General features: G+C 58.0%; 1 protein-coding gene across 4 annotated transcripts in view; it reads left to right on the forward strand.

Annotated features, from left to right (window-relative positions):
• FGD5 (FYVE, RhoGEF and PH domain containing 5) overlaps positions 1-21,575 on the forward strand; it is a 113,078-nt gene that overhangs the window by 88,677 nt on the left and 2,826 nt on the right. For all 4 annotated transcript variants that reach the window (XM_089306588.1, XM_051852550.3, XM_051852551.3 and 1 more), the window contains 11 exons: positions 683-733; positions 1,243-1,301; positions 6,996-7,067; positions 7,869-7,937; positions 8,628-8,711; positions 9,795-9,874; positions 12,010-12,109; positions 12,888-13,025; positions 13,343-13,472; positions 13,955-14,085; positions 16,043-16,171. In XM_089306588.1, the coding sequence (XP_089162714.1) occupies positions 683-733; positions 1,243-1,301; positions 6,996-7,067; positions 7,869-7,937; positions 8,628-8,711; positions 9,795-9,874; positions 12,010-12,109; positions 12,888-13,025; positions 13,343-13,472; positions 13,955-14,085; positions 16,043-16,171 (1,043 nt within the window). The remainder of the gene's footprint in view (positions 1-682; positions 734-1,242; positions 1,302-6,995; positions 7,068-7,868; positions 7,938-8,627; positions 8,712-9,794; positions 9,875-12,009; positions 12,110-12,887; positions 13,026-13,342; positions 13,473-13,954; positions 14,086-16,042; positions 16,172-21,575) is intronic.

A 21,575-nucleotide genomic window follows, 5' to 3' on the forward strand; every position in this document is an offset into this window, starting at 1 on the left:
GGCTCCTGGCTTTGGCCTAACCCAGCCCCCCAGCCCCCAGCCATTGTGGAAGATTGATCTCTGTCTCTGATTCTCTTTCTCTCTCTCTCTGTCCCTCTCCCTCTCCCTCTGACTTTCAAGTAAATAAATCTTTTTTAAAAAGGACTCAGTAGGGAAACGCAGCAGGTTAGAGGTCTAGAGGGGAACAGGGCTGCTGCACTGAGCGCAGTGGAGGAGCCATCTCCAAGGAGGTGGCTGGAAATGGAACTAGTGAGGCGAGTCCCCAGGCCGTATGGAGATCTGCACCACGAGAGTGCCAGGCCCCGGGGTAGGGGCAGGCTTGGTGTGTTCAAGAAAGGGCAAGGGTGCCAGTGTGGCTCGAGCAGGAGGAGTGCGGTGGAGAGAGGCTGGGCAGGGAGCAGGGCGTGCAGGTGCCAGAGGTTCCGAGCACATGCCCCGCCCCGCCATGTTGCTTGTCACTGTGCTGCGGGAGGGCAGGGTTGTACCTTGTTGTGCCCCAAGGCATAGCCCAGTGACTAGCAGTGGCAGCCATGTGGAGGGTGGTCCTGGGGTGGCAATGAGAGGGTGGGTGCCCCACTGCTGGGGGACAGTTTCCCACCTCTAGACACAGGCGCACATGCCCAGGTGTGGCCAGGGTGGGGACGACGGCGTCGCTGACCCCTGGCTCTGCTTCTGCCCACAGACTATTTAAATAACCTGTGCCCGGACTCGGCCGAGTACGACAACACGCAGGGTAAGCCCACCAAACCCCAAGGGGAGGGACGCTCATTCCTGCTTTGGCCCCTGTTCCTGCCCGGGGCTCTTCTGTGGGGTCACGGCCTCCTGCCCGCCAGTGGCCGTGCTGAGAAAACTCGCCTTTACTTGACCGGGAAGCTCCCTGGGGGTGGACTGAAGCTGAGGAGGGGTCCCCAGGAATCAGGGACGGGAGGTGGTGCCAGGTCTGAAAAGCTCACCCTCATCTCCCCATTCCCTCCCAGTCCTGTGTGACTGTCCCTGCATGGGACTTTCCGTGGCGTCCCTGTTGGAACGTGCAGTGCACGGAGTGGCCAGGTCACTGTCAAGGTCACTTGGGCAGTGGCAGAGCAGGGGTGGGGCCTGTGACACAGCAAAGTGAGGAAAGTTGGCGCCCGCCCCAGAGCTGGCTGTTGCAGAGGGGTCGGGGCAGGGCAGAGCAGAGGCGAGTGGATGGGGAAAGGGCAGGGCGGCCCCGTCATTGAGCCAGCCGCCTGCTTTCCTCCCCAGCTGTGCTGACCCTCATCTCCAAAGTCACGGACCGTGCCAACGACAGCATGGAGCAAGGGGTGAGTGCGGCTGCAGACCTCTGCCCCTTTCCCCAGGATGCCCCACCCTCTGCCCCACCCACTAGGGATGGCCTAGTGGGTTCTGGCCCTGTCATGTGCTGTCATGTGCTGTGTGGCCCTAGTTGCTGTGCGTCCTTCTCTGGTTCACCATTCAAACCCAGGCCTGATAAGCAATGCCCGATTGTTGTCCGAGCCCACCACATCAGCCCTGGGACCTTCGGTACCCCGTGCCTTGCAAGGCCTACCTCAGACCTTCCCAGGTGGTGTCTGGGTGAGGTTTGGAGATGCACGTTTTTAGCAAGACATCTAAGACCCTATGTGTGTTGCACGCTCATCCGGGGCTTACTGGGTTTCTGCCAAGGATGGCAAGCCTGATCCTGCATCCCAGCTGCATTTCCATAGTTACCATCGTTACTGTGTCCAGGTAGTTACTGCTCCACTGAGCTGTGTGTTGAGAATGATTCCGAGGCTGAGTCCTGGCCCAGTGGGAAGAAAGTTCGGTGATCCATTACTCAGGTCTCCCATGATGCCGGTGATTGTTCATCCTCACCGCGGCGGTGAAGGTGGAGGCAGAGAGAGGACAGTAGCCCTGACTGGACGCTTGCTGAGTGTCAAGTCTGGTGCTCTGTTGAGGTCAGGAGACGCCGAGGTGACAAGGTGTGAATCCCGGTTTTCAACGTGTGGTGCACCTGAGCAGGACCGGCGTCACGAGAGGGAGCTGGGATGGTGCAGAGTTCAGAGAAGGGAGCTGGGGCTGTGAGGATGCAGTAGAGGTGCCCGTGGATGGGGTTTGTACACAAGACAGAGGGAGGAAAGGGGCTGACCAGGGCACAGGCACAGGGGAGGAAGCGGAGTCGAGACGGGAGCTGGAGTGTCTGAGTGTGGAGGCCGAAGGCAAGTTTCCAGGGCTGATCTTGGGGCGGGTCAGTTGTGTGTCCTCGGCGTCTGGCCCTGGGCCCTCCCCCCGCCGATGTCTGCGGAGCTCCCCGCCCTCGACGGCTTTGGCATCCTGTGCGTGCAGTGCAGTTCCTTCAAGGGAGCCCAAAGCAGAGGTGCCGTGGGCCGGGCCGTGCCGCAGCCTCAGAGGGCCTGGGCCCCCCACGCTTCCCCTTAGCCAGCACTGCCTCTGCTCCCAGGAGCAAAGTGAGGTCAGCAAGGGCCGAGTCCTGGGGGGAGCGCATGTGCTTGTCAGCCCTGGAGGGAGGGACTGAAGGGCCGTGGCCAGACGCCCTCCAGGCTCTCTCCAGGCCGCTCAGCGTCATCTCCCAGAACGGCTGTGGACAGCTGGCCCAGGCCTGTGTGGATCCGAGGCCCCCACCCGTGCTTGCTGGAACTGGGCAGGGACTCTGCCTTCGACAGGGCCGCTGGGCCCCAGACAGACCTGACCCCAAGGCTGGGCCCCGTGACTGAGAGCTCCTGAGGACCAAGCCCCCCCCCCCCCGCCCCGCCCGCCGGCTCCCAGCTTGAGGCCCATCCCCTCCTGCGTGGGCAGTTCCTAGCGTTCACCTATCTGTTCTCCACCTGGGAACCAGATGGGATACTGTTACAGTGTGTCCAGCAGTGCCCTGGCTTTGCCTTCAGCAGAGCTTAGGGAGCACTCACAGGCTAGAAAGTCAGGCGAGGCTTCCTGGAGGAGGCAGCGTTCACTTGGGGTTTAGGCTCACATCGGAACATCACCAGAACTCCCGGCAAAGGTAGCTGGGCCAGAGGTAGGATGCACAAGAGGACCTGTTCCCAACTCTCACACCCAAAACGGGGCCCACCTGCCACAGGCCACTGTGGTCGAACTGCCACCATTGAGACGTGCATTTGGGGGCCAGCCCTAGCTATAGACACGCCGACGGTGTTGGGGGCTTGGAGGTGCTTCTGGGAACACGACTGAAATAGCTGGGTTCAGGAAACCACCCCCCACCCCTCTGTGCCATGTCTTGTGGAGAAGAAGGCATAGAGAGGAGCAGCCCGGAAGACAGGATGGGAAGTCTGTGCAGGAAAACGCCACCTCCACCCGCTGCCAGGAGATGCGGCCGTGGGCCCCACGGCACCCACACTCAGACTGCCCTGAGGGGAGGCACGGCCGCCTCTGCCTCAGCAGTGAGCACTCTGGTCTGCAGGGAAGGTTGCTTTGCTGTCGCTGTGAGAGCCGGATTTGAACTCGAGCCTGTCCTGACCACCAGGCCTGACTTCCGGGTGCAGGAGATACACGGGGTCAGACCCCAACCTCGCACACACCTCCCACACATCCGTGTGCCACACAGCACCTGCCCCTCCCTGCAGAGTTCGTTGGAGCTCCTCCTTGCTTTCAGGTCCTGCAAGGTGCTCCAGGCTCACCCGTCTTAGTCGGTCCTCACCCCAGTCCTAGAGTCAGCCACCTCTCCGAGAAACCCTGGTTCCAAGATGGCGCTAGCGGTGCTCACACTGTTCTGGCCATTTTAACTGACACAGAGCTGCCTTGCATGTGTTCCTGTGTGCATGCCTGTGTACCTGTGTGCCCCTATGTGCATGTGTGTACCTGTCTGTACCTGTGTGCGTTTGTGTACCTATGTGCCTGTACCTATCTATATGCATGTGTGTGCATACCTGTCTGCGTGTGTGTACCTATGTGTACTGTGTGTGTATGTATGTGTGTGTACCTGTGTATTTCCACACACAACCATCTGTGTTTGCATTGAGTGACACACAGTTCTTACTGATACTCCCAGCTCTCATTGTTCTCACATGGATTATGCTAGCCCCCTCCCCTTGCTTACCTGTAATTCCCTGTCCACCAGTGAGACTCCTGGCTCCTCCCATCCCTCATCCACTTACTCAGTCCTTGAATCTGCTTTCCTTTTTTAAGGATTTTTTTTCCTGGGTATTAGAAATCTTGGTTGACCAGACTTTTCTTTCGGTGTTGAAGGTGTGGCTGCAGCCTTGGCTTCCATAGTTTCAGACAAGAAGTCCGCTGTGGCACTTAGCTGGTCCTTTATGTCATGAGCGTCCCCTTGCTCTGGCTGCCTTCAAGCTCCCTCTGTGTCTGACTCTGGAGTTAGACTGGGATGCGTCTGTGGCAGGGATGGGGTGGTGTCCACCCTGTTGTGCCCCTCAGCCTCCTTGGCGCTGTGCTTGGTTGTCATCCCCGCATCTTGGGGAAGTCTCCTGGGTGCCCTGGTCATTCTCCATGCCCCAGCCCCCACTCTCTTCATGTTCGAGTTTGGGTCTCTGCTGATCAGGCCTCAAGTGCATAGTTCTCTCTTCAGCTGTATTCAGTTTGCTGCTACATCTGTCAGAGGAATTCCTTTCTTGTGCTTCTCAAAAACTGATAAGCATTTCCCATTGAGTCTTTAAAAAAAAAAGATTCATTTATTTGAAAGGCAGGGTTATAGACAGGCAGAGAGAGAGAGTGGTCTTCCATCTGCTGCTTCACTCACCAAATGGCCGCAACTGTGGAGCTGGGCCGATCTGAAGCCAGGAGCCAGGAGCTTCTTCAGTTCTCCCACTTGTGTGCAGGGGACAAGGCCTTGGGCCATCTTTCACTGCTTTCCCAGGCCATAGCAGAGAGCTGGATTGGAAATGGAGGAGCTCACCCATATGGGATACCGGCACTGCAGGCGGCAGCTCTGCCCGCTACACCACAGTGCCAGCCCTCCTGTTTTGTGTCGTCTGTGCCTCTGCTGCAGTGCCCCGTCTGTCCATGTACATCACCCCCCTTCCCACCAGGCCCTAACAAGTCCCCATCAGACAGTTCCAGCACTCGCGCCACCTTCTGATCAGGTTTTGTTGAATTCTTTCTGTCCTGCAGTTGATGTGGGAGGGTTCCCCCATGGTTGTGTGAGCATATGCCTGTTTCCCACAATATCTGAACACCAGATGTTATGTATGGAAGCCTTGTAGCTGCTCCCCTGGAAGTGGGCAGGCCTCTTTGCTGGGCGTGCCATTGGTGCTGGGTGTAGAGGCAGTTGAGTGGTTTGAGTTTTGTTGTCATCATCCTCACCCTCTGTCCCCAGCCTTTGTGTTCCTCCAGCAACAGAATTGCCATTACCCTGAGCATTGCTGGGGCCTGTGGTGCTGCAGGCCCACAGTTTGCAGTCCGTGCACCAGACAGAAAGCGTCTCTTCCTCGCACTCTTGTCCCCCCTTGTTCCTCAGTACCAGTCTCTCCCCCACTTTAAAGATTTATTTATTTATTCATTTGAAAGGCAGAGTTTTAGAGAGAGAGACAGAGAGGGAGGGAGGGAGAGAGGAAGAGTAAGAGACAGAGAGAGAGCCCTACCAGGTCTCCCACATGGGTGCAGGGGCCCAAGCACATAAACCATTTTCCGCTGCTATCCAGGCACATTAGCAGGGAGCTGGATCAGAAATGGAGCAGCCAGGACTCAAACCGGTGCCCATATGGGATGCCAGCATCACAGGCGGCGGTTTAAACCACTGTGCCACAGCACTGGCCCCAGTACCGGTCTCATAGTGGACACTGGAAGCTTTCTTCCTGTATCCACCCCAGTGGGATGCAAAGCATCCCAGCCCCTCCCCTCCCTGGCACCCAAACTCAGACTCGGTCCTGGGGCTGGCGGGGACAGGTTTCCGTGTCTGAGCTCTGAATGGTGCTGGTGCTGGGCCTGTGGGGTGGCTCTCCCCTCCCTGTGTGCAGGCAGCTTTCATTCCCACTCTTCCCAGAAGCAGAGCATCCTTGCCTGGGCTCCAGGGGTGGGAGAGTTTTCTGGCCTTCCCCAGTGACTGATGCCTTGAGCCACTGAGAGGCCTGGGAGAAGTGCGCAGGGCTCTGCACCAGCCCTGCCCTGGCCACTTCCATGCTTTTGCAACCCATGGGGGCCGCAGCCACCACCCCTGGAGCAGAGCCTGCAGGAGGGTCTGTGGCTGTGTCAGTCCTGCCTGTGCCGCCAGCCCACACCTGAGCTTTCCATGCCTGTGAACTTTGCAGCTGCTGGCCTGTGGCCTCCTTGGGGCCTCCTACCTCTTCCCGTGGTGTGGCCACAGCCGGATCCTTGCAGGGCTCGTCAGTCCTCAGTTCAGTCATTGTCGCCGCTGTCTCATGGGCAGATTCCCGGCTTTTTCTCACTGTCAGCGCAGGAGCCACGTTCTCCTGCAGCTTTCTATGTCATAAACTAGCTGTTCTTGCACATGGTTACCGTGTGGGATTTTATACCCCAAACCATGGGAAACATAAAAGGCTTCTCAAGCTGATTTCTCTGCACACCATTCTCACCTCACTATGTGTCTTTGTAACCTGGCCCTGTGCCAGGTTCGGGGGACAGCTGTGTACCGCGCAGGGCTTGCACAGGGCTGCACTTTGGGGGTTATACAGTGAGAGGCTACAGGGCAGTGGGTGGCCCCAAGCACCATATGTTTTCAGCTGTGAGGCTTCAACAGTGCGATGTCCCTGGTTAATGAGTTTGGGTGCTCCAGGCTTCGAGGAGGAGGAGGAGGCCGGAGACGGACAGAGTGTCAGATGTGCCTGTGTCCGTGGCACCCAGGCAGACTGCAATGGCAGACATCGGGCCCATCAGGAGAGGCCTGGTCATGCACAGCACCCCGCCCTGGCGGCCTGCACACCCAGCCACTCTTGGGAGGCTGAAGTTTGGGCAGTGCTTTTCTGGGCCCCTTTTCCCTCCTGTGAAACAGAAGCAGCCCAGCCCTGGCAGCAGAGATAGGACCCTCACGGGGGCTCTGACCGCCTCCCCCCTTCCCGCTCTGGCCGCAGGAAAACCTGCAGAAGCTGGTCCACATCGAGCACAGCGTTCGAGGCCAAGGGGATCTCCTCCAGCCAGGAAGGGTGAGTGCATCGCCGCCGGGCAGGGGCCGTGGCCGGGCGGCTCCGGCTGATAAGCCTCCCTGGTGAGCCGGCTGGCCCCAGACAGGAGGGGGGCGGGGTGCAAGCTGTCTGGGTTCGCGCCACTGGCCCACGACCACCTCCCCCGGCATTGTCCATTCCGTGCCCGTGCTCTCGGCCGGCCGCGAGGCACAGTGCCAGTGGCCCGTGCTCGCTGCGGTTCTCTGAACTACAAAAGGCACCAGTGCTTTGAGCCCCCAGTCGCCAGGAAAGCAGAGAGCTTTCCAGAGTGAGCCCCATACAGTCCCTTAAAAATAACCTCCTCCAGGACACTGACTGACTCCCGTTCCAGCTTCTGGGTGGAGAACACGCAGCTCGGCTGCAGAGTGGTAAAGACCATGATCCTCGCCAGTGGTGGTCCACGAGGAACAGGAGGCAGAAGGAGGGGAGATGGCCTGGGGAGATTGTGTGAAATCACATGGAGCACTTGGGCTGGGACCCGAGTCCACTCGTTAGTTACTGACCCTGTGGTCCGATACTAAGGGGGCCATAGCTGCTGCCCATAGCTGTCAGCTGTGTGAGCAAAGCTTCCGGCCCTCTGGTCTGAGCGGACCCGGCAGTGGCACACAGGGTGGGAGTCGTGGCCGGACCACCGTGAGCAGCTCGGGGCGGGGCTCGGTGCACTGCCAGGTGGCTGCCCCGAGGCTGGGTTGGCTGTCCCGGAGCCACTCGGCTCTCCGGGAGGATTTGTGACAGGTTTGCCGCCTTCCTACCCCGGACCCCAACTCTGCCTCACCCCTCCAGGAGTTTGTGAAGGAAGGGACGCTGCTGAAAGTGACTGGGAGGAGCAGACACCCCCGGCACCTGTTTCTGGTGAGTCCCCGGCCCCAGAACCAAGCCCCGGAGCTGTCGAGCTCTGAGAATTTTCTGGGGCCAATAGCCAAGGGCGGTAGGACGGAGGGAGGACCGCAGCAGTCTTCAAGATGAGGCTCTTGCCCGGTGCACCAGAGAACCTCGCGCAGACAGGAGAGCCGTCTTGTCCGGGTCTCCCAGCGGGTCGGCCGCTGAGGCCTGGAAGGAACTCAGGGCGATGACCCCGGTCCGGCACCTTGTCCCCCGTGCAGGAGGCCTAGCGTGGTTTAATGTTCATGAGACGTGCAGCAGGGAGGGGCCGGGCGGTGGCAGGCCGCACCCATCTCGGGGCCCCTGGGGCTCTGGGCGGCTTTCGCCTTCTATCTGCGGGTTCTGCTTGCCGCTCCTGTGCTTCGTGGTCACTCTTCATGGCTGCTGCTCGCAGCCTCATGAGGAAACACACCGTGGCGTGCGTTGGCAATAAGTCACCTCTGCTTGCCAGGTAGGGCTCCGTGGCGTGGACACAGCGGGCTTGGCCGGCGGCCCCTGTGCTGCGGGGCCATCAGGCGCAGAGCTGCCGTGAATGCTCTGGTTCCGACCCCTCTGAGCGCCTGTGCGCCTGTCACCCAGAGCACACGTGTCTGTGCACCCGACAGCAGCCCTGCACAGCCTTCTGGGCTGGCCACATGTGCCGTGTTGTCCCCCCCACAGATGAGTGACATGCTTCTGTACACCTATCCCCTGAAGGACGGGAAGTACCGGCTGAAGAGCTCGCTGCCCGTGGCCGGCATGAAGGCAAGTCTCAGGTGCTGGGCACCCTGGGGGCGGAGGAGGCAGCAGCCCCACTGCCCACGGCCAGGGGCACCCAGAGCAGCCAGAGGCCAGGGAGGGAGGGCCCCCCAGAGGACTGGCCCCGGGGCCCTTGGTGTGGGTAACACTGGATCCAGTGTGGGACGGAGCCAGGGAAGGGCGGCCTGCGGGGAACGGTGCGTAAAGGCAGACCTGGAGGCAGCGCAAGCAGGCGCTCGGTCGTTTGTCTCAACTGTGCCAACCACACGTGACGCGGCATGCAGCGTGCAGGGCGCTGGGGCGCCTGCTGGTCATCCCCATGGAGCACGTAGCCGCGTGCAGGCCCTGCCCCATCCGTGCCCAGGGCTTTGTTTTCCTCCGCTGAAAGCTCATTGACCACGCTCCTCACTGGCAAAGCCACCCCCACATCTGTCTCTGAACCTGACTCTGGGACCTCACACCAACAGCACCTGTCCTGTGTGATGGCTGATGGCTGCTCCTAACGCCCTCAGGGTCCCTCCCTGGCCAGACCCTGCTCCCCTCCCAGGGCCAGGTCACACCCTCTGTCAGCCATCAGGGCACGGGGTTGCCCACACCTGGCTTCTGTGACCCTGGGTGTGCATCTGTGGGTGGCCCTGTGTGACCTCCAGGATTCTCGGGGAACGAGAGGTTTTAGGAAGCCGATTCTGGCGCCGACACCCGCCCTGTTGGGGGACAGCGCAGCAGGAGGTGGTGGTGGTGTCCAGGGCAGACTGGACTGGCAAGGAGAGCCTGAGGGTCCCTCCTGATCCTGTAGGCTCTTCACCTGGAAGGGGAGGGAGGCTGGATGTGTCTCAGCAAGCTTGTTCGATTTCGGAGCCCAGGGGCCTGTGGGAGGCTGTGGGAGGCATGGGAGGCAGCCTTCCTGGGGGTGGGTGAGTGAGGACGTGCGCAGCTCATCCTCTCCGGCAGCTTCTGCCATCACAGATGGAAGGTGTGCCCGTTGCAGACGTGGGAACTGAGGCTCGGAGCATGGCAGGCCTCAGGAGCTCTGGCCAGCGCCCCTGCCCCCACCCCCCCTCCTGAAGGGAGCTGCCCGTGGTTTTGCAGGTCAGCCGCCCTGTGACGGAGAAGGTGCCCTATGCGCTGAAGATCGAGACTCCGGAGTCCTGCCTGCTGCTGTCTGCGAGGTGGGCAGGGGCGGGGGGGGGGGGGGGCCAGGGGCAGGGTGGGCCTGCGCGTCCATCTTGCCGGCCTGGGATGCCAGGACCTCCGAGCAGGTTTCTTAGCCATTTGGGGTCATTCTCAGCCCCATTGACAACCTGCTAAAAACTGGCATCTGTCTCCAGAAGAAATGCATGTGTTCATGAGGTTTTTTTTTATGAGAAACTTGTGGTCACACTCAACCGTGTCTCAGGCTTGCAGACGACCTGTGGGTGCCTAAGACACCATCTCCTGCTCCTGCCTTAGGCCGTGGAGGGCCTGGCCTGTGTGCAGGCCAACAATGGGCAGCTCTGTCCCCGTGTACTGCAGTGACAACAGCCCGGAGGCTGCCAGGTGCCCAGAGCAAGGTGCCGGCAGGTTCGGTCTCTGGCAAGGCCTGTTCTCAATGGGATGGTGCCTGCCTGGTGTCCTGCTGTCCTCTCAGGTGGACAGGGCCAGGGTCCCTCGGGCACTTTTGTACAAACACTAAACCCCACTCAGGAGGCTCTACCTCGTGGCCTGGTGGCTTCCCAGAGGCCCCACTCCCATTGCTCTGGGCTGTGGATTTCACCTCACCATGGGGATCTGAGGCGGACACGCTGTGGGACACTGCCCACAGCAGGGGTCCCTCATCACACCCTCAGGCTGCGGCCTTCCAGGGCTCCCTCTTCCCTCCCCACGTCCCCTCTCAAGGCAAGGTGAGCTCCAGCTCTGGGGGCTCAGACCAGGGAGGGAGCTCTCAGGCCAGGTGGGCATGGTGGGGTAGGGTGGGGCTCCTGCAGCTGGGCTGTCCTCGCCATCGGCCAGCATGGCCTGGGTGCCCGTGGGCCCTTTGTGTGGGGGTCATCCTGCCTGTGGGCATGGCCCTGAGGCTCATGAGCGTTCAGCAGCCACGCCACAGTGCCTGGAGCACAGACAGTTTAGCCTTGATGTTCTCGGGACATTGAGCTGTCAGGTGGATCTGGACGGTGGTGACAGCAGTCACAGGCCGTGGACACCAGCCGGGTCTCGGGGGCCTCCTCACCCTTAGGGGAGCTTCCAGCCCCTCTCCTGTGTGGGGAGGTTGATCCCTGGAGGAGGTGACAGAATCACGTGAGGCAGAACTGGGATTCAGTCCTAGGACTGTCACCTGGAGCTCGTGTCCAGTACTGTCCAGGGGCTGAGGGATGGATGAGGCCCTGGAAAGTCTCGAGTGACCTCCCGTTGTGGGCAGGTGAGGGAAACTCCCTGGAGGTGCAGTGTCGTGACCTCTCCTCTGCTCTTGAGAAAATCGGGCAGGAAGCACAGAGCATGGTGTCCATTTGCCTGACATGAGGCTGGGACAGGTCAGGCTCGGACCTTCAGGTGGGGCTGCCCGTCTCCCTAGGCAGGGCCTCGCTCTCTGACCTTGAACCACTGTCACTCTCCTGATGGCCTAGTCTGTTTGTGCTGAAGCCCCCAGGGACAGCAGTAGTGACGTGGCCTCTGGCTGCCACCCTCCCTCCCTTCCAGCCCCAACTGGTCCCTTTTTCTTGCATGGAGGTCCCAGGGGCAGGCCACTGCTTATGTGCAGGGTAGGTGCGACATCTAGTGGACACTGTGAGAATTTGCAGCTAGCTGCTGGCCTGGGCCAGGGTACCACTGCTCTGGCAACTCCCAGACCAGGTGTGGCTCTTACCACTCTGGAAGCCCTGCCAGGCAGAGAGGGTGCCTGGAAGGTCCATCCCGTGAGTGAGCACGTGTCTGGGGAGCTGTGGGGGAGAGTTGGGAGGAAGATTGAGACAGGTTAACCCTGGCCAGTTCCCCTCCTCCCCTTGCCCTCCACAGGGTACCCAGGCCTTGGACCCTCCCAACATGTGGACCCCCAGGCCTGCCTGATGCCCTCGCTTTTGCACAGTGCTTGCCATGGACATGGTGTTCCACTTCCCACACCTCCCTTCAGAGGATTCTTGGGATTCCCACGAAGCACTGAGCCCAGAGGACATGTCTATGTGCATGCCACTCATACGTGAGGGGCTCAGGGTCAGACCTGGTCTGCCAGTGCCGGGTTCTGGTGGCTGAGGTCTGGGGCCGAGGGAGGGGAAGCTGGGTGGGGGCTCCACCTGCTGGTGCCTGCCTGGGCTCACTGCTGCCGTACCCACAGCTCCTGTGCAGAAAGGGACGAGTGGTACGGCTGTCTGAGCAGAGCCCTCCCCGAGGACTACAAGGCCCAGGCCCTGGCTGCATTCCACCACAGCGTGGAGGTGAGTAGTGTCGCTCCCCGTCTTCGTGGAGGAGCGACACTGAACCCTGCCTAGGCTTCATATCCGAGTCACGGCACCATTATGTCGCTCCCCCTCTTCGTGGAGGAACGACACAGGACCCTGCGCTGTTCTTTTCGTCTGCTCGGCCCTCCCCGGGTTTGCTGCTGGTTCTTCCCGGGTTGGCTACCGACCCTTCCACCTCCGTGGAAGGGCGGTTCCCCCTGCCACATTCCCCACTTCCGCGGGGGAGCGGCACACCACCGGCCAGCTCTCGGGGGCTGCACAGGTGTTCCTTCAGATAGATGTTCCCCTTAGATGTTCCTGGTGCATGCCGTCTCTCTCCTCCTTTATAGTCCTCTTCCACCAATCCCAACTCGGCTGCCCACACGCCGAGTACGCTGCTCTCCTCCAATCAGGAGCGAGTCCTACAGTTTATTGGCTGAACTGGAGGCACCTGTGTAGAAGCTGTTTTCTTCTCTCCCAGCGCCATATTGTGGGAGAGCAGATGCATAGAATAAGTCTTAATTCCAGTAACTCAGTCTAGTCCGGGTTGCTCCCCACAAGTAGCTGGTGGGGCAGCTCTGTGCGGCCAGCAGCACAGCACCCCCAGCTGCGCCTCATGGTCCAGCTCTGTCTCCCACTGCCATTAGCAAAACAGAGGCGCCCAGGGGTTTTCAGAATGAGAGACCACTGCACCCCATGAGATCAGGGGCAAGGTCTGCTCGGCTGTGGCCAGCACTGTCCTGAGCAAACCACTCGCCTGATGCCCCTGCTGCAGATCCGGGAGAGGCTGGGAGTCAGCCTGGGCGAGAGACCCCCCACCCTGGTGCCTGTCACACACGTCATGATGTGCATGAACTGTGGCTGCGACTTCTCCCTCACCCTGAGGCGCCACCACTGCCATGCCTGTGGCAAGGTGAGTCTCCCCAGCCGGTGGGCATGTGTGTGGGGGCGGGGCTGGGGCCAGGCAGCTGCTGCTGTGCCTGGGCCCAGAGCCGGGCATGGTTGTACCTACCCAGAGGAGCTCCCCTTCCACTGACCCCCTCTGCCCAGGGCTCCAAATCTCAGGTGCAGCCCATGGCATTGCTGTGTTTTCAGAATAAGCTGGTAGCATCCTTGTTGATCGTCCTTGGGAGACAAGGAAGGTGCAGCGGGGTGGGGGCAGCGCGGGGCCCCTGGAGGCGGCGGGGCAGGCACACAGAGCCAGGGCCCGTGCTGTCTGCACATCTGCAGATCGTGTGCCGGAACTGTTCGCGGAACAAGTATCCCCTGAAGTACCTCAAGGACCGCATGGCCAAGGTCTGCGACGGCTGCTTCGGGGAGCTGAAGAAGAGGGGCGGGCCCGTCCCCGGTCTGCTGAGAGGTAACCCTGCCACCAGGGGAGGGGGAGAGGCCCCAAGGAAGCAGAGGTTCCAGTCCCTGCCAGACAGTTCCTCAAAGTTCTGGCTCTGGGGACAGCTGCCCAGTGCTCCCAGAAGGAACACTTCCGTGGGGCCCTCCTAAGGGCAGGAGGACTTGCAGGCTGACAGCAGAGGGGCTGTGGGCTGGGAGGGGCATGGCGCCCCCTGAGAAGAGCTGGGGGAAGCTGAGGCGGCCCCGTGGGAGACTCCTTGCTTCCCCACAGGCCATACCGAGGCAGAGGCAGGGGGGAGGAAAAGCGTTTCCCTCCCCCATCCCTGGGCCACCCGGGGCATGGGGGTACAGCCCAGTCCTGGAGAAGAGCCACTTGTGGCCCTGGGCAAGCGTCCGCTCTCCAGGTGCACAGCTCTGCGGGTGTCGGCAGGAGGGGCAAGGCCGGCCCCAGCACCCCATGGGACTCGCAGGCTGCCCACTGTCACCCCGCAGAGCGGCCCGTGAGCATGAGCTTCCCCCTGTCCTCGCCTCGCTTCTCGGGCAGCGCCTTCTCGTCCGTCTTCCAAGGCATCAACCCTGCGGCCTTCAAGAAGCAGAAGAAAGTCCCTTCGGCCCTGACGGAGGTAGGGCGGGTCTGGCCGCCTGGAGGGGAGTCGGGGAGGACCTGGCAGGGTCAGACCCCCTGCCCCATCCCCGCCTGGCCAGTTTCTCTGGGACAAAGAGGGTTCCTAGTGGGAGACGTGCCAGGTACACCCAGAAGCCAGTGCCCCGGCTTCCTTGCCAGCCGTGCCCAGCGTGAGAGGAGACTCCCATTTGGTGGCAGAGGGCGGGCCTGGGAGCAGTTGTGGACGGAGCCAGGAGGCATCTTCCTGCCTTCTCGCTTCTCTGGCCCATGGCCCAGACCGGGCATGTGCCCAGTGGACACTGAGTGCATCCCTGGACACCGTGGTCTCGAGGAGCTGCTGCCTACCGCAGGCCCTCTGAGCTCTGCTGTGTTGTCACCCTGGGGGCCCTGGGACTCTGGACAGCTCGGGGCTGCCTAGACTCGGCTGCATGCCGCTGGGGACCAGGCCGTGTCTGTATTCTAGTCATAGCTCTGCCAGTGTGTGCCCGGCACACTGAGGTTCCCCATGAATATTCATGACCAAGTAGCAGGTGGCAAAGGCTGAAAAAAATGCTAGGGACTGGAAAACCTGGACAGCAGTTCTGTGCCTTTCCTTACTCCTTCTGCAAGTCAGATCTTGGAAATAGCATAGATGTGCTAATTTTCCCCCCAAGAGACCATGTGTGAAAAGTGAGTTTCTTCTCTGTCACTTAATCCAGCTTAGAGGTCATTTCACATTCGCTCATACACCCAGGCTGTGTTTGCGTAGGCTGTGGCTGTCCCACTGTCTACTGAGCTAGCCCATTCCACAGACCAACAGAAGCCGCTACAGCTCTCAGGGGTGCGTGTGAGTCAGGCTCATGAAACCAGAGCGGGCCGTGGGCGGGGAGTTTGAGAACACCACTAGACTCAGGCAGCTGATGCTGGTGTCACTGGGCCACCTCAGGGAACGCCCTGGAGGCTTCTGTCCCCAGATGACCAGCCACACCTGCATTTGGTGGGATCAGCGGTGGCCCACGTCTCCCCACTCCCACTGCCTCCGTGTTCCTGGAGCACCCCCACAAAGCACCTGCCAGCAGGAGGTTGCAGTCGGCATCCCCTGGCACGTTCCACCTTCTCACTCTGTGGCGTCTCCCCAGCAGGGAAAGCGGGAGCCAGAGCCCATGGCCAGCGTCAGCTCTTAGCTCCTGCAGCAGGCGCAGGGTTGAAGGCCAGTTCCCTTTCCTGGTGCTTCTCAAGACAGCCTGAGCTGGTTGCAGAGAGCTTTCCCAAAATTGAAGTTCACCGCGCTCCGGGATGTTTGCCGGGCAGTCTGAGCTGCTCCGCTCCGGGTATCTCAGTGGGGAGGCCTTCAGTAGATCCCTCTGTCCCCTCCCTGCAAGATGAGGTCAGACGAAATTCTTTCTGCACTTTGGTTGTCTTGCTTTAGATGTTGTATTAAATGCCTGGGGACTTCCCTGTCTCGTCATCTGATTCCCCTTCCCCGGTAAGGAGCACCTGCATTCCTGAGCACCACCGCGGGCCAGCTCACCACTGCCACCACCAGAGAGCTCAAGGAATTGCTGTGCCCTCACCCTCGCCCTCCAGGCAGGAAGTCAGGAAGCAGGCAGGATCCCCCCCACCCCACCCCCCAGACAGACAGGAGCTGCAAGTGTGAGGCTGTGTTTTAGGGAAGAACCCAAGGCCCATGATTCAAGGGTCTGGGTTTTGGGCAGAGGGAACCCAGGATCTGAAGCCTCTGGACAGCACTCCCAGAGGCGACTTTGAAGCCTGCGTCTCCGGGGTCCGTCCAGCCAATGCTGTTCCTCAGCCACCAAGTTCTGCTTTGCTGACTTTGGTACTGGATGGATCTTGAGACTTTGCCCAGGCATCAGACTGCAAAGCAGGACAAGCAGGCTGCCCGAGCTCGCGAAGTCATCTTGGCCGTGTTTGTGTCCACCCCCTGGGGTGCTGACCGCTCTGCCTCCCATCCACAGGTGGCTGCCTCCGGAGAGGGCTCCGCCATCAGCGGCTACCTCAGCCGGAGTAAGAAGGGCAAGCGGCACTGGAAGAAGCTCTGGTTCGTCATCAAAGGCAAAGTCCTCTACACCTACATGGCCAGCGAGGTAGGGGATGTGCGCGCACTCACTCAGGTCGAGCCCCTGCTTAGAGTCCCCACCCGGGGTCTGCATGTGTCCTGCCACCTGCAGAGCCACCCGGCCTCAGGCAAGCACAGTGCGGCACGCAGACCTGTGTGGCACGCAGACCTGTGCGGCACAGACTTGCACAGCACGTCAGGTGAGCCAGGTGTGCTGGAGGCACTGCGCTTGGTCTCCACCCCGGCTGCCTGGAACCACAGGGCAGCGTGGAGGAAGCCGCCCTCCTGCCTGTCCTCTTCTCTTACCAGGCTAACTGGTAACTGGCAGCACATACCCTGAAGTGCGCACCTCAGCTTTTGTTTTTGAGATGTGTATCTTTGTAGGAAGTTGTATTCTTACATCATCCAAAGTATAGGCAAGAAGGCCATGGAAGTCGCCTGCTCCTGGGGCAGGCAGAGGTGAGGTCCTGCCCCCGGCTGTACCTGTTGGGTCACACGAAGGGCTTCTGTCCTGTGGGTTCCAGATGCAGGCCAGGCCTTCTCGCCCAGAACAGAGAGCTTCCCTCTCAAAGGCCCTGCAGCTGCGGCAGAGGTGGCGCTCCTGTCGTTGGCGGTCACAGGCGCCCTCTACTTGTCACAGACTGACAGGTGCTCTGCACCTGCTTGCAGCCCGAGCAGCAGCATCTAGAGCAGGTGTCAGAGCCTGGGTTCCCAGGGGCCCTGAGTAGAGTCAGCAGGGCCTGCCCTCAGAATCCCCAGAGGCCATTCCCACGCTGCCTGATCCTGCCCTCTCCTCACGGAGCCTCGGGCAGAACTGCTGTTGCACAGGACACAGCTGACGAAGAAATGCAGGCTCTGATGCAGGTGGTGACCCTGAAGTAACTGCCCGAGAAGTAAGTCCTGTGTGAGGACAGAAGCCCCAGTCACAGCAGTGACCACACCGGCTGGCGTTAAAGCCAGGTTGGCTCCACGGCAGATTTTTCCTGCAGAGGGAGGAACAAACATGATGTCTCAATAAGCTTGTTCTAGGGATGGGATGGCACTTTCCAAATTCCATCCAAAAACCAAGATTTTGAGGAAACGGATAGGTTTCTGGGCATGCTGCCAGTGCCCCCGCAGGGACCCCCCAGCTGGCCCGGAGATGGCAGACTCGCTCCACGGCACCATCCTGGGAGGTGACTGCCGGCAGTGTGTAGGACCTTTTTATTTTCTAACATTTTATTCTGTATTGTGTACATTATTACAGCAGCTTCCAAAGACATGACAGAGTTTACGGCATGGTGACACAGTTCTCTCTCTGCCCTCCGTAATGGAGTGTCTACTGGTTCTCCCTCTCTTTTTTGTTGCTTTTCAAAATATTTCCCCATAAAGAATTCAATATTTGTGTATCTTTTTTGATTTTTTTATTATTTTATAAGAGAGCTCCCATCTGCCAGCCCACTCTGCCCAGACACCTTCAGTGGTTGGGGGTGGTCAAAGCCTGAAGCCAAGAACCCACTCTGGGTCTCCCAGCAGCTGTTGCCTCCTGGGCTGCACAGCAGTGGGAAGCTGGTGTCAGCCTTGGAGCCCATATCACCTGGCACTGATGTGCTTCTATTTGGTATCCTTCTGTTAGAAGGGTTTTGGTTGATGCTGCACCTCTAGATAACTACCCTCGCCCTGTGCCGAGGGCGGGGGAGCAGCCTCTTCTGTTTCTCACCCCCCATTGGTCAGTTTTGCCCCTTTGCGATCTTGCTGTAAATGGACTCCCGGGCGATTCCTTCCACTCACCGTGTTGGCCATAATAGGCATCCATGTGCTTGATTCTGGCAAGCTGCGCTCCTTGTGTGGTGAGCCATCCTGTTTGGGGAATACACCAATCTGTTGATCACTCACCAGCTGAAGGGCATTTGCACTGTTCCAGTTTCGGGCAGTTGTGTGTAAAGCCACATTAAACATTTGCATACGGGTTTTTGTGTGAACATAAGTTTTTATTTCACTTAAGTAAACAGCTAGGATTGGAACTGCTGGATCCCCAAGGGAGGTACACATTTGCTTTATAAGAAATGGCTGCATCTTTTTCCAATCCAAGGTGTGTGGATTTAAAAAAAAAAAATTTTATTTGGAAAGCAGAGCACCAAAGGGGGGTGGGGAGGAAGGGAGGGAGGGAGAGAGCAAGAGAGGGAAAGAGGGAGGGAGGGAAAGAGAAATACCTTCCATCTACTGGTTCACTCCCTAAATGACCCCAATGCCAGACGTGGGCCAGGCCGGAGCCAGGAGCCAGGAGCTTTGTCCTGGGCTGCCGTGTCGGTTCAGGGCTCAAGCACTGAGGCCCTCCTCCACTGCCTTCCCAGGGGAGCCAGCATTCCAGCTGGCACTCCCGGTGTCACAAGTGGCTGCCTAACTCACTGAGCCACAGCGCAGCTCAGGGATTGTGCATTTGAGAGTTCTGCTTGCGTCACATTCTTGCCAGTACTTGGTGTTGACTTGACTTTGGGCTATTCTCCAGGAGTGTGGTGGTAAGTCAAAGTGGTTTTAATTTTGGTTCCCTGGACGTTGATGTACTTTTTGGCCATTCAGAGATGTATTCACATCTCTTGCCCATTTTTTAAAGTGGGTTGTGTCATTTTGTTAATGATTGAGGGGGTTACTTATATATTCTAGAGCCCAATCTTTTGTCAGATAACTATTCCACAGATATTCTCTCAATCTCTTGGCTTGTTTCTTGATTTACTTCACAGCCAATTTTTTAAGTCTGAGAGGTGGAGACACCTGGGGGGGGTGGTGGTAAATCCCTTGTGCTCCCCAAAGCTCACCACAGCTGGGGCTTCCACGTGGGCGGCAGGAATCCTGCTGTGTGAGCCATCAGCACTGTCTACCAGGGTGCACATCATCAGCAAGCTGGGGTCAGAGGCAGAGCCGGCAATCAAGCCCAGGCACTCCAGTGAGCAGGGCAGGTGTCGGCCCCCAGGCTGAGTGCCCGCCCTGAGACGGAGCTTGTGATTGGTGCAGGTCTATAACCAGTGTTTTGTTTTGATGGCTGTTGTCTGCCACGGCCAAACAGTCTTTGTCTGCTGCATGTCACAGAGTATTTTCTTCTGCAAATAGCAGTGCTTAGTTTTTAGACGGAGGTTCACCTCAGATGCATTTTTGTGCATGGTGTGAGACAGTGGTTAGGGCTCTTTTCTCCCCTAGTGGATATCCAGGTGTTGCACCACCATTTGTTGAAAATACTCCATTCTCTGTTGGTTTCTTTTTGCATCTTTGTTAAGCAGCAAATAACTGGACAGACGTGAGTCGCTTTTTGGGCTGATATTTCTCGTAGACACTCGGCACTCCTGTATCATGCTGCCACATTTACTGTAACTTCATAGTAAGTCTTGAGGTTGGGCTCAAGCCTCCAACTTTGTTTCTAAGATTATTTGGGATATATTGTGTCTTTTGTTTCCATATAAACTTGCTAATTTATCATAAAGCCTGCAAAAAATACAATAGGGATTGTTGAATTTATAGATCAATTGACATCTTCATATTGAATCATCTAACCTGCGAAATTTGTGTAAATTTTCGCTTACTTAGCTCTTTAGTTTCTTTTTAAATATTTTGAAGTTTTTAGTGTAGAGGTCTTAGACTTTTGTTCTTGTACTTCTTGCAATTTTATTCTTATTTTGAACAGTTTGTAGTTGTTTGCTGCTGGAATATAAAAGGGCCCTTTACAAGGTTCAGGTAGAAAATAGGCGTTTATATCAATGCAAAAAATGAATGGATTTTAACTTTTTTAACCAGAATGATTTTTTAAAAAGATTTATTTATTTGAAAGTCAGAGTTAACACAGAGCGAGGAGGCGGAAGATAAGAGAGGTCTTCCATCTGCTGGTTCACTCCCCAATCGGCCACAATGGATGGTGCTGTGCCAATCCGAAGCCAGGAGCCAGGAGCTTCCTCTGAGTCTTCCCATGCGGGTTCAGGGGCCCAAGGACTTTGTCTATCTTCTACTGCTTTCCCAGGCCATAGCAGAGAGCTGGATCAAAAGTGGAGCAGCCAGGTCTCCAACCAGTGCCTATATGGGGTGCTGGCATTGCAAGCAGTAGCTCTACCCACTACGCCACAGCACCAGCTCCAGAATGATCTTTTTAAAAATATTTCAAAAGCAGAGTGACAGAGATCTTCATCTGCTGGTCCAATCCACAAAAGGCTGCAACAGCCTGGAGTGGGCTGAGGTGAGGAATCAGGAGCTCCATCTGCGTCTCCAGTGTGGGTGGCAAGAACTCACATATTTTGCCACTGTCCACGGTTTCCCAGGCACATTATCAAGGAGCTAGATTGGAAGCAGAGTAGGCAGGACTCAAAGTGGCACTCCAATATGGGACATGGGTGTCTTAAGCAGTGGATTAACTCACTGTGCCATAGCACCCACCCCAATAAAATTATCTTACTCCACTTTCCATTAATTCTTTGAAGTACCTCCATATCTGTTTAAAAAACAAAAACACTGATTATCCTGTGACCTTGCTAACATTCCTCAGATTGCTCTTTTTTAAAATTTATTTGAGAGGCAGGGTGACAGTGATTTTCCATCTTAGGGTTCACTCCCCAGTTACCCACAATAGCCAGGGCTGGGCCAGGCTGAAGCCAGGAGCCTGGAACTCTTTCTGGGTCTCCCACATGGCTGGCAGGGCCATCATCTATTGCCTTTCCAGGTGTATTGGCAGGGAGCTGAATGGGAAGCAAAGCAGGTGGGACTTAAACTGGTGTTACCATACAGGATGCCACTGTGACCAGCAGTGACTTAACCTATAGGGCTGGCCCCTGCTTTTCCTTTTTCTGTCACAGACCCTCAGAGGAATTCTGAGGCAAGAGCACCATTTGATCTCCCAAAGCCTCAGTTCTAATTGCAAAATGAAGTTGCAAAGGACTTGAAATTGGAAGGTGTGGGTTCCCCCATCAGTGCATGAACTTTGGAAAGCAACTTTTTAAAAAGATTTATTTATTTATTTATTTGAGAGGTAGAGTTAGACAGTGAGAGGGAGAGACAGAGAGAAAGGTCTTCTGTCCATTGGTTCACTACCCAGTGGCCGCAACAGTAAGAGCTGCGCCTATCTGAAGGCAGGAGCCAGGTGCTTCCTCCCAGTCTCCCATGTAGGTGCAGGGGCCCAGGCACTTGGGCCATCTTCTACTGTTTTCCCAGGCCATAGCAGAGAGCTGGACTGGAAGAGGAGCAGCTGGGACTAGAACTGGCGTCCCTATGGGATGCTGGTGCCACAGGTGGAGGATGAACCTACTGCACCGCAGTGCTGGACCCAGAGAGCAACTTTTTGCCCTGGCTGAAGCCAGGAGCCTGGACCTCTATCTGGGTCTCTCTCGTAGACAGGAACCCAGATAAGTGGCCCATCATCCACTGCCTCTAGGAGGCATTAGCAAGGAGCTGGACCAGAAGCATGGTGCAGTCAGGAA

Source organism: Oryctolagus cuniculus, chromosome 10 (genome assembly GCF_051225735.1).
Source record: "Oryctolagus cuniculus isolate XC-2025 breed Fujian yellow rabbit chromosome 10, ASM5122573v1, whole genome shotgun sequence".
NCBI lineage: Eukaryota > Metazoa > Chordata > Mammalia > Lagomorpha > Leporidae > Oryctolagus > Oryctolagus cuniculus.